Source organism: Megalops cyprinoides, chromosome 1 (assembly GCF_013368585.1).
Source record: "Megalops cyprinoides isolate fMegCyp1 chromosome 1, fMegCyp1.pri, whole genome shotgun sequence".
Lineage (NCBI taxonomy): Eukaryota > Metazoa > Chordata > Actinopteri > Elopiformes > Megalopidae > Megalops > Megalops cyprinoides.
Window position 1 is genome coordinate 17,742,180 of NC_050583.1, and position 16,891 is coordinate 17,759,070.

Genomic DNA, 16,891 nt, shown 5'->3' on the forward strand with positions numbered 1-16,891 from the left:
CTAAAACAGCCGAAAAGTCCATCTGTTTTCAACGGTTTAATAATAAGGCGACGGTTTCTGTGGTGAATGCTTTTATCCTTGTCAAATATAGGTGAATCATTAACCAACTAAAATAATTTCATCTTAAATCACAGAAAGCATCTAATTTGTTATGAATAATGTTATTACCACCTCAGTGCTCTGATAAATTAATGGACAAATTAATGTTCTCAACTACAGTAACTGGTCCACTGCCATCAATTTAATTACCTGGATAGTTTTTTATTTGGCACAGAATTAAATTTATCACCCTCTGATTTAATGTTTTTGTGGAAAGCCTCTCCTGGGAAGCTGAAATTCATGAAAGAAGCCCAATTTAATAGGGCTGAAATAAAGTGAGGGATGGTTTGGTGGCGTAGTTGTTAGGCTCTGTTTTGCACTGCTACATCTTCCAGGGAGCAGACATGTTTGAACTTTACGAAAATACAAAATGTGTGTATTCAAGGACACCCATAGGCTACCCTTTTTGTTTCTGTGCAAATATGCACTGTGGCCCATGATTATTTTAACAAACTTCTTGGCACAAATGCCCCAAGCAGCCTCTGTAAAATCAAGTAATGGTCTTACACAGCAAGGCTTTTGAAGAACCATTCCTTTTAAGGGATTCATCCTTGAGCTGCTTGAGTGCTGGTAGTGGGGCATTTATTGTACTAGCACATCTACACCTTGAAGCAAATTATATAAACTGTTGTGAGCAGCTACTCTGGTTTAACACAAACACAACTTTCTAGTACATGGTAAACTAACTGACATTTTTTTCAGGCTAGTAGAGTTTTTATAGCCACATAAAATGTTGAAATGTTACCATGAATGTTAACTGTCCTCTTAATTAAATTTTGTGTTTGGGTAAAGCAATGTATGTGTGTGTGTGTGTGTGTGTGTGTGTGTGTGTGTGTGTGTGTGTGTGTGTGTGTGTGTGTGTGTGTGTATATATATATATATATATATATATATATATATATATATATATATATATATATATATATATATAAGACAGAGAGAGAGAATGTGGCTAGTATGCAAATAATTACTAATGCTACTTTCAAGCTATGCTTTATATAGTTGTTTAAATCCAGCTACAACAGTTAGCCTGACTGATAACTATCGCTAATTACACAATCAATTATTGTTCCCAAATATCACAAAAAGGTGCTATTTAATTATACTGACCACATGCTGCTTGTGTTTAAGAGTCTCACGTCTGTACTAAAGCAGTGCAACTATAATGTAAGTGGTTTAAGATTCAAAACAACCATGAGGGAAAATGGAGACACTTTATTAAAACAGCAAGCTTCAATTCCCTATAGATGAGTATGTGAACTGTGATATGACAATCCATACATTAGAGAATATATTGGTCTATTTCATCCTGACTTTGATTTTAAAAGTTATTGCACACAGAAAAAGGGCATTCTTCAGATTGATTTTTAAGACATGCAACCTTCATAAAACATTACGTTGTTTCACCAAAAAAGTTCACATGGACAGGAATGCTCTTCATTTGAATCACTAATAAATTAACAATAACATAGCAAATTGAAAAACAAGAAGGATTTCATAACACCATAATTTCACCATAATTGTACAAGGGGACAAAAGAACAGAAAGGCCAACGACTTCTCACAAAGTGAAAAGAGTTACAGATTAACACACAAGGCCTGCAAAATAACTGTTTATAACACAGGAAAATTATAAAAAAGGCATATCATTTTTTAACAAAAAGAAAATAAGATATCAAGATGAAAAGTCATTTTACCACAGAGGGCTCACTCACACCAATGAGAGAACAAGGGAATGTACACAAGTGGGGGGGGGACTCACCATTTTCTTCTTAAACTCAAAATAATCCCCAAATAATCTCAACAATTCTCTCAAGATTCCCATGAAAGTGAAACGTTTTATAATATGCTTTCTCACCAACTTAGTATAAAATATATCACTTTCATCGTCTAAGGAGGAATGGTTAGCAATCTGATCCAAGCTTTCCGAATAGGATATCTCACACTGTTATCTAGGACACGACAGCGCCATCTGTTTTCATAACTGTGTAAGCACATCAGATGAACGTTTCAGGTAAAAAAAAAAAGTACAAAGAGGTACATACCAGTTAAATTCCCTACATTGACTCTCTTCCCCTTTATAAAGTGACACCGATAAACTGTATAATTCGTTAAAGGTGAACATAGCTTTGAGTACTGCAATGAGGGAAGAGTGGCTTCCATTTAGAATGTCCTAAAACCACAACAAAATTATTTTCAAGGGCATAAACTTTTCAAGTATTCATTTGGCTACCACCCTATCCCCTTCCCAGAGCAGTGCTGCTGCGCCTCATCTATAAGAAAAAATATATGGCAAGGAGAACCACATTGCACTTGTAACCTAACTGTAAACAGAAAGTGTTAATCTTGTATTCAACTTGGCAAAATAAACAATCTCAAATAAGATGCTCCTGTATAAAAAATAAATACACTTTAAATTGGACTATTAGTGTTAATAATGCTTGATTAGGCTTTTTCTTTGCACAGCTATTGGGACAAAAAGTGTCATATTCTCAGAGTGAGTGGCTATGGTGCAGTGTATCTTCAGTTAAAAGAAAAGAAAAAAAAAAGAATCTCTTCTATTTGTATGACACTCAGTAAAAGCATGTGTTATATTGCCAGGGTATATCTTGATTATGGCTCTTATTAATTCCCCAGCGACAATCTGCTAAATTATTTAACATTCTTCATGGCACGTTCTGAGTGCCTGTGTGTAAGTGAACCCCTATGAAGACTAGTGTACTGTGTTAGAGGACTGCTGCGTGTGGAATGGTTGATCATGGCATAATTGCGTCTCAGATGAATTTCAAAACACAACTGTCAATCTGACTGCTCATGTACGTCTCTCATTTGTACATGTATATAAAGTGTTTATAGAAAAAAAGTCAAGATAATCTCAATCTCACATTTTTAGCAGAGCATTGCTTACATATTCCAATCAACAGCCCAATAAATTATATCATTTGTTTAGAACGGCATTCAGAAACCAAATATTTAAACTGCTCAGGAATAGTCATACATTCATTAAAAAGTGTTAAGCCCCTATGTACATGTTTTTAGACATACACAAGTATGTGATTAGCGTACAGGATCGTTTCCTCTTTGAACATCTCCACTGTGCATCTTCATTGACAGTGGAGCTCCCGGAGGCTTTCATAAACTGAAGATGCATGTAGCCTTTGTATTGAAAGCTTCCTAGCTGTCCCAGTCATGTTGGCTTGTCTCTAAGTTTGCCTTCAGGGCGGGGTTATTCAGCTGCTTCGGTTCATGGATACAGCAGTGTTGCTCTATTTGCATATCGGGAGGGGTAGGTGTACGGCCACACAGAAGGGGGCAGGCAGCATGGATAAAACAGAGGGGAGGCGGGAGGGGCACTGGCACAATACCATCACACATTCACCAGGGGATACTGTGAGGATTACATCTGCCGAGACTGATAAAGCATGTGTGCGTTAGGTGCGGCAGCTTACGGCAAATAATTAACCAGAGACACACACACACACGCACACACACACACACACACACACACTGAGACACACAGACACACGCTCACACAACCACACACAACCACACACACGCGCGCACACACACACGCACACACACGCACACACACACACTGAGACACACAGACACACGCTCACACAACCACGTGCATTCGCACGTGAATGCACCCACACATACAGGCCTGCACACACGATAACAAACACAAGCACACAGAGAGCACTCACTGTTTTCATGAACAGCTGCTAACCTCCTGTGCAGCCCCCACCAGACTTCTGTGCGTGTATGTGTATATATATATATGTATGCGTGTGTGTGTGTGTGTGCGCGCGCATTTAAAGTATCGAGTGCTCAGGCACAACAGATGCAGAAGAGATGGGGGGCACTACCACCACTACCCATCTTACTAACACCGCACCCAGTGATAATCATCGTAAGACGTTTGGTGCACCATCTGTATATCACAGTTCACGGTAGTACCTCCCGCTGCACTGTACGACAGTTACTTCACTTATGTTTGGACGCGTCCATGATGAAACCACATCCCATCCCAACATCACTACCAGTTAAGTCTTTTTCCTTTTGTCTTCACAGAATAAGAATAAGTGTGTGTGTCCCTCTCTTGCATCGCGCAGGACATAAGGTGCCAGGTGAATGCATAAATGAGGTGTTCTGGGGACACCATCCTGCCACTCCCTTCCTCCTCCACAGAGTCACAGAATGTTTTGGTTCTCCCACACACCCCCCGAACGGCAATGAGCAAATTTTAGCGCCTCTTCTTCTGATGTCAAAGCAATCCAAGCAGCAGGCATGTCGTTTTTGTACACTTCATGGTCGAGACACATTGGTCTTGATCTCTCAGGTGGAGGGGGGAGGGGCGTGAGAAGGGACTAGGTTGGGGGCATGTTGTCTTCCGTTCCCCACAGAGAGGCACACCTGCAGGAATGTGGCACCAGCGGCTTTGGGGGTGGGCTGGCCAATCCACTGCTCCCCTCTCACATCGTCCGAGAGGGTCCTCCCTATTGGCTAACACTGTAAACAGCCAGGCTTCAAATGCTGCTAATGGGGACCGTGTCGGACTCTGAGGTGTCAGGCTCTTTCGTGGCCTCTGTTGTTACGCTGACTGAGCTGACGTTGGAGCGGGGGTCCATGGCAGAATGCATGATATGAAGCCACACGTCGTCCATGTTTGGCATGACGAAAATTTTCTGTGGAGGGCAGAAGAACAAGAAAATTAGATACGACAACTTTATTCTAACCAAGAGAAAGATCTTGCCTTGAACACACATACCATATGCAGTTAAGAGGAAAACCTCTGCATTAAGTGCTTGAGAAAATCTTGACGCAGTCTAGCGAGTGGCAACACAAGAGGAACACATGGCATAAAACATTAACCGCTCAAGAGTGCTGACATCACATGTGAAAAAAGATCCTTGCAGGCGTACGGGTAGTATGCTTTACAGCTTGGCTTGTGGGAAATAAAACCGTTCAGAGACTGCAGGGGTGCTGCAGGGCACCTAGATGCAAGTTGGTAATTTTAAAGTACGGCACAGAGCCACAGGCATGTGCAGAGGCTTTGAAGCCCCTAGTGGGAGCAGGCCATAAATGGGTGGATATGCCCCCTGTAATCCCTGCCTCATTCTGACGCAAAGACCCTCAAAGGCATTCCTGGGGATCATGGAGGGCAGCGGGGAGCCCACAAAGGAGACCTCTCTTCTCTGTATGAGCGCTTGGCTTTCTATGCACATGTACAGGCTGTGGTTTAGAGGAAGGGAGGATCTCTGCAGTGGAAGGCTGCAATCAGTCAGTGTTTCTATCACTGTCTTTGTGTAGTGGCTGGCTATAGATACACGTATGGACATACTTGCAGACTGATGGCCCCTTTCACATGTTAAATTACACTGTGTGTATTAACAACCACATGTGGCCAACTCTGTGTGATGACTGGCTGCATACTTATTGGATGTATTTGTGGCTGCAAAATCTCCAACACTACCTTTCAAACACCACAGTATATCAATGACTTTGACTATCACAGCAGAGCAAGGAGAGTTGGACTGTCACAAAACTGTCATATAATATGCTATTTTCAGTAATGTCAATAGTGCTACAGGTCTGCTTTGAAAGGTACTGTGAAAACAGGATTTGTGATAACCAATGCATCGCACAATGCATGAAGGTGTTTGTCTACTGTCTTAAGCCCTCGACTGCGAGTACTACTCAGCTGCACTCCCCTCTCAGCTTAAACACAGGTGGTGCAGTGGCTGTTTTTCCCCCCAAGTCCTGCAATTACGGCCCAGCTCCTTATCCCTATCTGCTGGATGCTGCAGCACTAATGAGTGGGTCTCGCCTTCGAGTCAGTGCTGCTTGGGCTCCGGCTCACGCCGTCTTGGCTGCAGGTGGAGTGAGGGTTTCTGTAGCTGGAGGATCAGGAAGGAATGTGAAGGAATGTATGCCTGTGTCCAGCCAGCACGCCCTCAGGCCTGGCTCCTGCATGAAAGTCACGTTCCTTTGACTGAACCCCTGATGAAGACCTCTGATAACAGGCAATGTGACATCCCGTTCAAATAATGACTTCAACTATACAACACTTGAAGAAAAAAAAAATGTTATAAAAGAAAACTGCATTTCCCCACTGTCCTCTGGCCCTGGGCGGGAGTCTGTGGCTGGCTGGGTGAATCATTACACGAGCCCCTTGCTCCACCCTGTCTGGCTCTTACCTGAAACTCCTGGTCCAGTTTCTTCTCAATCCAATCTGTCACATGTGCCAGGGTGACCTCCCTCTCACCCAGTTTGGGGCGAGCTTTCAGTTCTAGGTGAGGGGGGCTCCTGAAGCCATACCTGGTCAACATCAGGTTTATCAGAAAATACATCATTCCAGATTCAGAGATTATGCCAGATTATAAACTGTTTATGTTTCTACAGTATATCCAGCCAGCTCATGCCATATTCATTTTATCTAAAAAGGCTTTCCAGTCTAACGTCACATTCTAAGAGAGAGATTCTAGGACAGAGCTCTAAGACTGTGGTAATGGTAATACAGGCATGGTCAGAGTATAAACATAGAAATGATTTCCCCTCTTTAAATATTAAAAGGCACCAAGTGACAACCTTTTATAAAATGAAAATCAATGTAAAGCCCATTATTTTGTCATTCCATTTTCCCAGCATGCATTTACGTCGTGTAACCAACAGATGGCATATCTGAGTCTGAGTGTTTGTTCAGTCTGAGTTAAATCTCAAATACAATAAAGCCAATCCAGCAGGTCATGACTACATGAGTATGTCAGCTGGCATTGCATGAAACCAAAAAATATTATCAAAACTACTGTCAAAGGTGAACAGCTTCTTGGCTGCAGCAAACCCATCAGGATGTTCCCACATTTAAATAATTAAATGCAGAAGAAGAAATACAAAATAATAACTCCACTTTAAGACAGAAATGACATTCAACCTGCCTTTTAAAATGAACAGAACCATCAGCAAACATAAGTTTTCCTGATACATGACTGAATTGCTGTTCAAGAGAAATAACTGTAAAATGACATAACTGTCATTGTGATTCAGCACAGGCTGCCGTCTGGCAGCTAGGCAACTGATAACATACTAATTTGCCTTATGAATGACACTGTTAACGCTATTGTGAAATGCAGCCTGGCACAACAGAGGGAGAACTCTGGGCTAAGAGCCATGGTGTCTTCATGACTGAGGTGTTTATTAGTAAGATCTATGCTGATATCATCTAACAGAGTGGAACGCACCATATCCTGTCGGTTGGCGGAGGGGGGATGTTAACTGCCAGCGTCCCTCGACACTCCTGCACCTCCACAGTGAGCAGCAGGGGGGTGTTGGACACCTCCTCCATCTTCTTCTTGATGAACTCTGTCTCTGTGGCCTTCTGGAAGTACTTGGACTTGGTGATCTTGTCCACAAAGCGCATGATCTTGCTGGGCTTGTGTCCCCCCACATAGCTAAGACAGAAGGGTGACACTGAGTAAGGGTTTCTGTTTAGAAACTGAAAATATGAGCGATAACACAAGGGTTTTTTTCCTGACAGGGGCGACACTGGGCTTGAAGGCGTGCGAAGAATGGTGCTTTTGTACAGAAGCATTCAGATGGTAGAAGGGGGGCACTAAAGGTTTGCACTCTCAGATTTCGAGAAGCATGGACAAGTTACAAGTTGAAAGATAACTGGGCATGTCTCACCCCTCTGCCCCAGGCAGCAGGTTTTTGTCTGGGGGGATTTCGGGGGGGTCTTCCTCATCAGACGACCCCGCACTGGATGACTCTTCATCGCTATCAGCCAGGCAGTACATCCTCGGTCTGTACCTGCACACACAACCGCACAGCCATCAGCATCAACAGATGCAGTGAGCAAATCATCACAGTGAGGAAGGCATTTCGGAAAAATCTACGCATGCTGCAACCCTCAACGACCCTTCAGGAATAAATATTTTCTGAAAATTATTGAAGATGATTTCTGCTGTGCCCTGCAGTAATTAAAAAAAACTGCACAGTGAAAACAGGCTTGGTAGAAGAGATCTCACTGGATTTCAGTGCATATCATGGATCAGACACTCAAGCACAGAGTGCACCACTGATGGTGCGGGACACTTACAGCACCCACATCCCCACCACAGACAATTACCATTCAGAACATTAGCAGGAGTGACGGTGCTCTATAATGAGGGTGAGGGGGAGTGTGTAACAAAATTAGAGAAATGCTCAGCGTACAGCCATCCACATTCACTTTGCACATCTCAATAGCACCATTCTCCAGGAACATACAGTCCTTTGTGTTAAATATCAGATAACGGTGTCCTCTGTAAGGTAGGGTCTAGGGAGCTCTGGCCCTATTAATGTGACCAGTGTGTATCCTGCCGTACTTTTCTCAGGCTCATGAATCAGGTTATGTCTGCTGTCTGGGGTGGTGTGAGCTCTTGTGGGTGTCGTGGAGCTTCCTATGCAAACCAACATGCTTCTACAAAGATATCTACTTCCGTTCCCACCACTCACATGCCACATGAACAGTAACCAAAGCAGAAAAAAAAGAATAAGTGAATAAAAAAAATAAAAGCTGAGCTTCACACATAAGACCTCCCACTTTCACAGGCTTTTTCCATTCAAAAGGGAGCTCTGCCTGCTTGGTTTACTCATTTCTCACCCACAGTACCGCCGCAGAACAGTCATGCACTTTACATTACACCAGCAGCTGAATCCCATGGACTTTGACATTTCCAACTCTTCTAAAGGGGCTGCCATTAAAAATTCCCTTGTAGCACCTCCTCCAGCCTAAGATTCTGGATTCCCTCTGTTTGCAGAGGGGATTTGTTTTGATTCTAATTAAGCAGATGGTTTCGCTGAAGATCTGCCTGACAAGGCCTTATTGAGATTGAGATTGCAGGGGGAAAAAATGTGTTCGTTAAGTTATTGTGGAGGTAGGGACTGCGGTGCTCCTGAGTGAGGACTCTAGTGGTCTACAGTGAAGTGGCATCAGCTGATTTCACTATAACTGACAAAATTAAAGGAGTGCAAAAAGAAAACGCCCCTCAACAGCCACAACTCACCAGGTGTAGAAAACATCCACAGATGAATGCGTCCAAAGACAGAGTTAATAGGGGAAAAAGCACAATGTACAAAGAGAAGTTAACGTGTAACTGCACATTAGCGACCCCTGACCCAATCAGAAAAGCTAATCCTCTCATTAGCATGTACTCGGCAGGGAAAGTCACTGTTCCATGACGTTCGCAAAATGTCAAGCGGAAAACAAGCCTCTGATCTCTATATAAAGTCTCAGCTTGGCTCTTTGTGCAACTGACAGTTAAAAAGTAGGAACTCAGAGCTGCACAAAAAGACATCAAAGAAAACAGACTCTGCTGACAGTTAGGCAGTCAAGACAAGGAAAGAGATAATATGAAAATAGTGAAAGTTGTAGTGTGATGGGTAAGGACTGGACCGAGGGCTGGTGGGAAACTAGCATCATCTATGCTACAGCTCTACAGAGATACTACAGTTGCACATCTGAGTTATGAAAACAAGCAAAAAATAAAAATAATCAACATTGGAAGGAATAAAAAATAATAATAATTCAGCTCCACCACTAATGTGTTAACAGCTCTCTGGTGATTCGTGGTTGTGCCACCCTTACCCGTCCTTGCCCGGTTCGCCGAATCGGAGGCCCTCCCCCTCCTTCCCCAGCCGCGCCAAATTCATCTTGGTCTCCAGGGTCATGAGGAAGGAGCCGTTGTAGGAAATCTCCAAATCGAACCACAGCCCTGTAGAAATCACACACATTTGAGTAGGATTCAGCGGACACTCGTCTCCCTCCTTTTAACTTTTCCGCTTAATGCTGCGGTTCAATTTTGGAAATGTGTTGACGCAGGTGCTCGGATTTGGCAAAACATGGATTTCACAACCCCCCCCTTGTCAGAACAACATGCCTTTCAGAGACAAACAGATACTGAAAGTAGGCTGAAAGGGGCCTTGCAGTCAGACAGAGATACCGAGAACTTTGTTCGGAATGAAATGAATTTTTCAGACAGAGAGGGGAGAGGCATCATGAATCATGCTGAAAAACGCTGAGATGAATGTTACATGGCGAGCTCCTGCTCCTCAGTGCCCTCTGCCCCCTCTCCGTAGAGCCCGCCCGTTCTCTGGGCCCTCCCTGCCCCCCTTCCCTGCGTCTCCTGCAGCTCTCCGTGGAGCCGACGCAGGTCAGAGTTAGGCCTCTCTCAGCAGATGCTCCGAATCTCTCCATCTCTCTCTCTCTCTCCCTCTTTCTTTTTTTTTTTTTTATCCCAAGAGGGAAAGGGAGCAAGAGCAGGAGCGAGCGAGAGATCACACAGCCCTTTGAAAAGAGGAGAAACAGTTGGACGCACCGCGCTTCCCTCCTAGCATGGGAGAGGGCTCTTCTTTTGAAGACAGCGGGATTCCATACTGCATAAACATCGACGCTCAAACACTCAGACTAATCTGGGTTATATACATCTATTCCCTCGGGGATTCCACAGCCCTTTGCTCGTTATGTTTTTGTTTTGCTAGCCGAGCCAACGTTCTCGGGGGGCCTCAATCACACACTGCTCTTCCTCCACAGTATATCACGCACTAGTGACAAAGACTTCTATTTGGAATGAATACCGTGAAATAAAACCTTGGAATCTGGATTAAATATTCAGGCAAATGTATACACTGCTTTTCATGTGTACTTCAAATGAAATCTATATGGGAAAATGTGTCTCTATCTGAAATGATATATCCTTCATGCTCCTAGCTGTGCATTGGAATATGTGTGGGCTCATTCAGCTGATAACTGTCAGGACTTAATATCTGCTCCCTGAAAGAGAACTTCTGTAATAAAGACCCACCACCTCTGAAAGAGAATGTCTATACTCTCTACTGTTTCACTAAAACCTCAGATGTACATAAAGTGGTCAAAAACTCAGACAAAGCTTGAATAAAGCCTTCATACAAATGGATTAATAATGTTTCATTTAGACCGTTTTATGTATAGACTATAATACATATGCAAAACATATTCCATATCAAAAAGGCTGAATGAAAGTGAATTGCTGTACTGCTACAGTTTATCCTACTTAGTCAAATATGCTTGACTCACCATCCACCACAAGGGGGCACTCTGGGCACAAAGTTAAATGTTGATGGGGGTGTAAATGTGCGCTCTCTCTCACAAATGCACATACAATTTCCTGTCAACAGTAGTGCACATTGACCTATCACACACCAGACGCACCGTTTGCGGTACTTATCAGACAATCAATCAGAGACAGGCGTGCTGCAGGGAGCTACCGGTGCAAGGCCGGCGGCCGCCGAATTATCCTTCACAGCGAAACACAAAATTAAACAGTGATTTACTTTCACACTGAATCACAGCCAGAGGTGATCTTAAACAGCGCCCCTCCTTACAACGTAAGCTCATTTGCTGCGGGAGGGGGACACCCTGCAGCGCAGGCTCCTGCGGCTCCACCTGTGCGGCTTTGTGCCGGCCCACTCCGTTCCGCACTGCTGGTCTCGCCGATGGCGCAGGGTCTTGGCAGCTGGAGACGTTACAGGGCACAGCAAAGGGGCAGAGGGGCGCAGAGTGAACGTCCAGGCAGGTGCCGCAAAACACACCCTGATGAGGGTTGAGGAGAGACTCCATCCTGACAGGCTATGAATCAGTGACCTTGCAGATCTGGGCCTGCTGTTATCACAGGGCCGCACAGAGACCCGGGGAGGCCCCCCCCCCCTCCATACCTGCTGTGTCTGTCCAATGTCACGCAGCGTGGGGGTCAGGAGAGCATCGTGACCACATGTCAGCAGAGACACATCCCACGCTTGCTCTGATGGCAGGGGGCTCTCCTCTGATTACAGTAAAACCACATGCTGTGCATTCACACAACACTTTCTGCACAGGGAACGCATGGAGGCCACACCTCAGTGAACTCCGCGCAGTTCACCCGCACTTTTACTGTAGAGGGAGAGGCCCCACCCAGAGCAGCACTGAGACTGTACCAAGAAACACTACTCCTATGGCTCCTTTCTGCCTGTAGTGGAATTCTGTACGAGATGCAAAGCATTTCTGTCAGGCAGTCCTGCCATTTGGCTGACCACCAAATACATAAAAATAAAAACCTCTAAAATTATGAAGATGTGCAATTGCAAGAAAGCAAGTGTTCTCCGGATGGGAACAAAAAGCTTCAAGTGCTTACTGGAGTGGGAGAAAAAAAGAACAAAATGAGCAGGGATCTTGAGGTGGGGTTTCGGCCTGTAGAGCAGCGCATCACCGCTAACTGCGTCAGGAAGACGGGAGATGTTCCCTCTCTCCTCTGCCGGTGTAAGCCGCACTGTCGCGGGTGGCGGAGTCAATTTCCGTTCTCATTGAGTCTTATCTGCGCGCCGGGCGATAACACTGAGGCGGTACCTGGGAGTCAGACAGCACCAGGAGACAGAGACAATGAGCGGGAGCGGACTCCATGGCTGGGCTGAACGCGGACGCGCACCTATCTCTGCTGATCATCTCCACAAAACACAGGCCACAGATGCAAAGCAATCAAGGCAGTGAGAGCTCATCCAACCGGCTGTGTCAGCGGATGATCGCAGGGGTGGGGGAGTGGGGGGGTATAGTAGGTACAGTATAATACCCCCCCTGAATATGAATCTGAGGGATTTGTCTCCATCCCCCCCCCCCCCCCCCCCCCCCGTGCTCAAACACGTCACTGTTACTTCGCAAGTAACAGCTGACGTCAAAGCAGGTCCCACTGTGACTCAGGAGGGCACTGCCTGAACCCCATTTAGACAAGCATCACAATACCAGCGGGATCATGGTTAAATCACAGCACTCCACATTTAAGAGCAGGCTGTCAGAATGTGACCGCAGAAGAAGCTATCATCACAGCAGAATTCCACACGAGTCATGAAAAAATATGTGCTTAGCTCAAGCATCCACCTCATTTTATTGTTTCTGAATTGAACGCCCAAGGAGTATGACGCATAGGTAAGACCAACACAGAGCCCTTGTGATATTTCAATGGACTTTTTTTGCCCTCGCTATAGCTACCTCACAGTGTTAAGCTCACATGCCTTCAGCGTGGGATCACACCATGTGACGGCGCAATGACATCACCAAGCAATCATTCCAGGGAAGCGAAGGGCGAAGGAGTCGTAAAAAGAGATGCGTTGAAACACACCTTAAAACTGTCATAAATCCTTGTGCCACTACCCCCAATTTCACCACAGAATGGTACGACTACATTATGCTTCCTTCTGAGCATTTGGGTCCTGTAGTTTTAGTAAATTACTGTTCAGGGTCCCAATCTGAGGTCAGTTATGTCATGCAGGGGGGTCTTTGGCAATGAGCCCTGGATATGCAGGGAGCTAGTTAACCGAGTACAGGCCAACATCCAAGTTGTCATGGTTTCATGCACAACATATGCAGCTTCCAACCCATCAACAAAGCAAGAACACCAAAAATAAAGAGACATTTTGCCAGCTGATTTTATTATAGCTTTAACGCACTGATCGGGTAAATCATATTTCTTGTCATGCGTAATAAAAACAAATATTATATCTTCCAGGCAAAATAAAAACAAATACAAACAAACAAACAAAAACAAATAAAAACAAATATTATATCTTCCATATGATTAAAAATATATTAAGGTGCCTGTTCTTCTGATGTTCTTTGTTCATTTTATCCAGATCAGGGTATACACACTGTCCTGTTTACATTTAGAAGCTGGACTTCCTTTCACAAAATGAAAGTCAATAACCTTAAGACATGCATAATGGATATTCCTGAACGCGGTTATAATTGAGTCACTATGACTCAATCCACAAGGAACACAAGCTTATAATGTAAACTCAAAGTACACTACCTGTCCAAGCACAAAATAACTCACAGATAAAAATCACAGATACCTAGAACATAAAAAAGTTAATGACAGGAACAGGCCATTCAGCCTATCTAGCCTTGTAATTTAAAAGTGCATCTAACACTGTGACAAGCCCGGTCTTTGGCACTCTGCACGGTCTTGGTGTCTGCTTCCACTATGAGTTCTGGTGAGGTATTTCATGTATTAGTAATTCTCTGTGTGAAAACAAACTTAATACATTATCAGTATGAAATCTACCTGTATTAGTACCTATAATGTACCTGAAATTTACCTACATTTGTAAAATGTACCTATCGCCCTCTTTCCCACACCAGTTTTACAGTCACACATTAAAACTCCATGTAAAATCCTCCCTCTCTGGGTTAACACATGGCACCAACAGAATTCCAGAGAAGACATCTGTATAGCTACTGCTCTTAATCTTAGTTGCTAAGACAACAAATTTGTTGTGCATATCCTCAAACCAAATCTTATCCACGTCATTAGTTTCAATGTGAACAACGACAACTTGTTCCAGCTCTGCTCTGGGCAGGAGCTTGTCCATACTCTCAAGGAGATCTCCTACCTTTGCTTCAGGCAGGCAACACAGTGAGACTCTTGTGTCCACACCCCTAATAATACAGTCTCTCTATTACAAGCTCTGTTTCCTTGGAGGTTGTGGTCTCCTGGGTGACCTCAGGCTCCTCAATTATCGTTCCATTAACACCTTCGGGTTCCTACCATTAACCTGAAGCTGTTAATCTGTCCAAACCAAGATACTGAGAATACAACGCAAACTGTACCAATGCAGCTCTGAAAAACCAGAAGCACAACAGAATGAATGAAAAACCCTCTGTTTGGAGAATTAGCATGCTAGCTAAATATGATTTTCTGCTTACAACAAGAAAAAATATTGCCAACGGGGCATTTCAATTGCAAATCAGCTCTCGTAATTTCATAAAATGCTCATAGAACAGTCCTACAAAACTAAAAGAAAACATTTTGCAGAGTTCATTTCCAGACAAAGCTAACAATGATGCAGAAAAAATTTGTTCACGCTGGCCTTCTTCAGTGCACAAGTGCTATAATTTCACAGGTTTCCAGATTCCAGTTTTTGTGGCAAAACGGGTCCTTTTCCTTAGACGTACTACTATAACCTCATGATCTGTTCATGGACTTAAATGCCTTGCACTAACTGACAGCCAACAACCTTAGCAAGTATGGAAGTAATTAACCCTTTGCTAATAACTTCTCTGTCTTGTTAGTGTCTGTTCAAGAACATTCCCTGTTCTTGACAATCACCTGTGGCTGTGTCTAGCCCTATAACCAGGCAAAAGTCACTGGCATACTATTCATACTCTTTCCATTGGCACCACTAGGACGCCTTAGCCTCTGCTTCAATCATTTGAATAAGCCATTTGATACTTCAGTCTGACTGTGTAATACACTGCCCTCAGCCCCTTGGGCTGTCTCCAGTCAAAGGTCTGCCTCTAACACCACAGAGGTTTGCTGAATGAAACATGTGTCCTCTCTAGGGTTTTTACAGCTGTTGTTGTTGTTGTTTCTCTTTCCCAGGGTATTACAGAATCAGCAGACTCACACAGGGCCTCAGTGCTCCAATCTTATTAGTCATGCGGGTGGGGGGGCGCTGGGCGTGGGTGGGGGGAGGGGGTTGTCACAAGACACCGCTGCCCCCTCAGTCCGAGGACAGAGATAGAGCAGTCTCAACTTCGGTGCAACAGCACAGACTGGGCATATTCGAGCATCTGAGTGCCCATGTCTCACTTTCACCAGCTTGACATCAAGACATTTCATGCTTCTGGTTAAGATTTCAGTTGATAACAGCGTTGCACAAGTAGTGTGCACAATGCTGCGGTTATTTTCATTAACAAACAGACTTAAAATGAGCTCAAACACACTTGAGAGATCAGACCTGAGTTAAGTGCTACACTTGCACAAAAACGTGGTGCTATGGCTAGGACCAATGAAGAAACACTGTGATTATCACCAGAGGTAGCTGGTGGCCTTCAGAAGGAGTGATGTGTGTAATTAACCCTTCGGGATAATGTGACATTTTGCAGACTTTGTGCTGTGTGGTTGTGAACGTGGCCATTCTGAGCCAAATTTTTTTCAGTTCATGGCGGCTTCAAGCACTTACTAGTATCTATCTCACTGCATGTAAAAATGTAAAAATGAGTGAGACAGACCAACATCCACAGACCACAGACACAAAATCTCCCAACACAAGGGAGGTACGTAGATTACTTTTCTCTTACATTTGAATCGCAAGATTCTGGCGACAGGTTCTTGCTCCTGTAACAGGATTCCTTCAGAAAGGTCCTCCTTCAAAAGCAAGCTGATTCTCCCTTGACTCTAGCATCAACGCGTGAACCTGACACTGCGCAACACAGCAGACATCTTAATGCTAATCCCACCAAAGCCCAGCAAACACTGACGACGATGAGCAAAGAGCTCAGGGTCTAATGTACGCCACCGTATTGTATGCGAGACCGAATGAATGTGTTCACTTTCTGGTATGAAGAGAATTCTGTCAACATGAAGTTGTTGTTCTGTAAATGTGCGGCCACTTGTTTGAAATCACAGTCCAATAAAAGTCTTGTAGGTGAGGAAAAGTCTGATTGAATTGAATATGAGGAGTTTCTGAGACATGCCAGCTCATTATCCATTACAGTCCATTTTATTCCTGCCCTTTGGCTAAAGCAGACCTGCCTCCTTCAGCTGGTTTAATGCTGTCTGAGGGAGCAAGCTGTGCAATTGGAGCCAGAAGTGCGCTGGCTGATGGATGAGTCAATATGGCCGCCCCCGCCAACCTCCACGCCCCACAGGAGTCACTGCAGGAAGGAGCACGGGTCGTTCCAGTCCCCAACTTTAAATTAAACTCCAGTGCTCAGAGACATCAGTGATTCACTGGGTAAGAAAGAA

General features: G+C 44.2%; 1 protein-coding gene across 3 annotated transcripts in view; it reads right to left on the bottom strand.

Annotated features, from left to right (window-relative positions):
* Nucleotides 1–3,662: 3,662 nt before the first annotated feature.
* LOC118783399 (testis-expressed protein 2-like) overlaps nt 3,663–16,891 on the bottom strand; it is a 52,043-nt gene continuing 38,814 nt past the window's right edge. For 2 of the 3 annotated variants that reach the window (XM_036537270.1, XM_036537262.1), the window contains 5 exons: nt 9,727–9,853; nt 7,785–7,907; nt 7,340–7,549; nt 6,299–6,419; nt 3,663–4,786 (listed from right to left, as the gene is read on the bottom strand). In XM_036537270.1, the coding sequence (XP_036393163.1) occupies nt 4,628–4,786; nt 6,299–6,419; nt 7,340–7,549; nt 7,785–7,907; nt 9,727–9,853 (740 nt within the window). In that variant the 3' untranslated portion in view covers nt 3,663–4,627. The remainder of the gene's footprint in view (nt 4,787–6,298; nt 6,420–7,339; nt 7,550–7,784; nt 7,908–9,726; nt 9,854–16,891) is intronic. The other variant, XM_036537277.1, reaches the window with a different exon arrangement.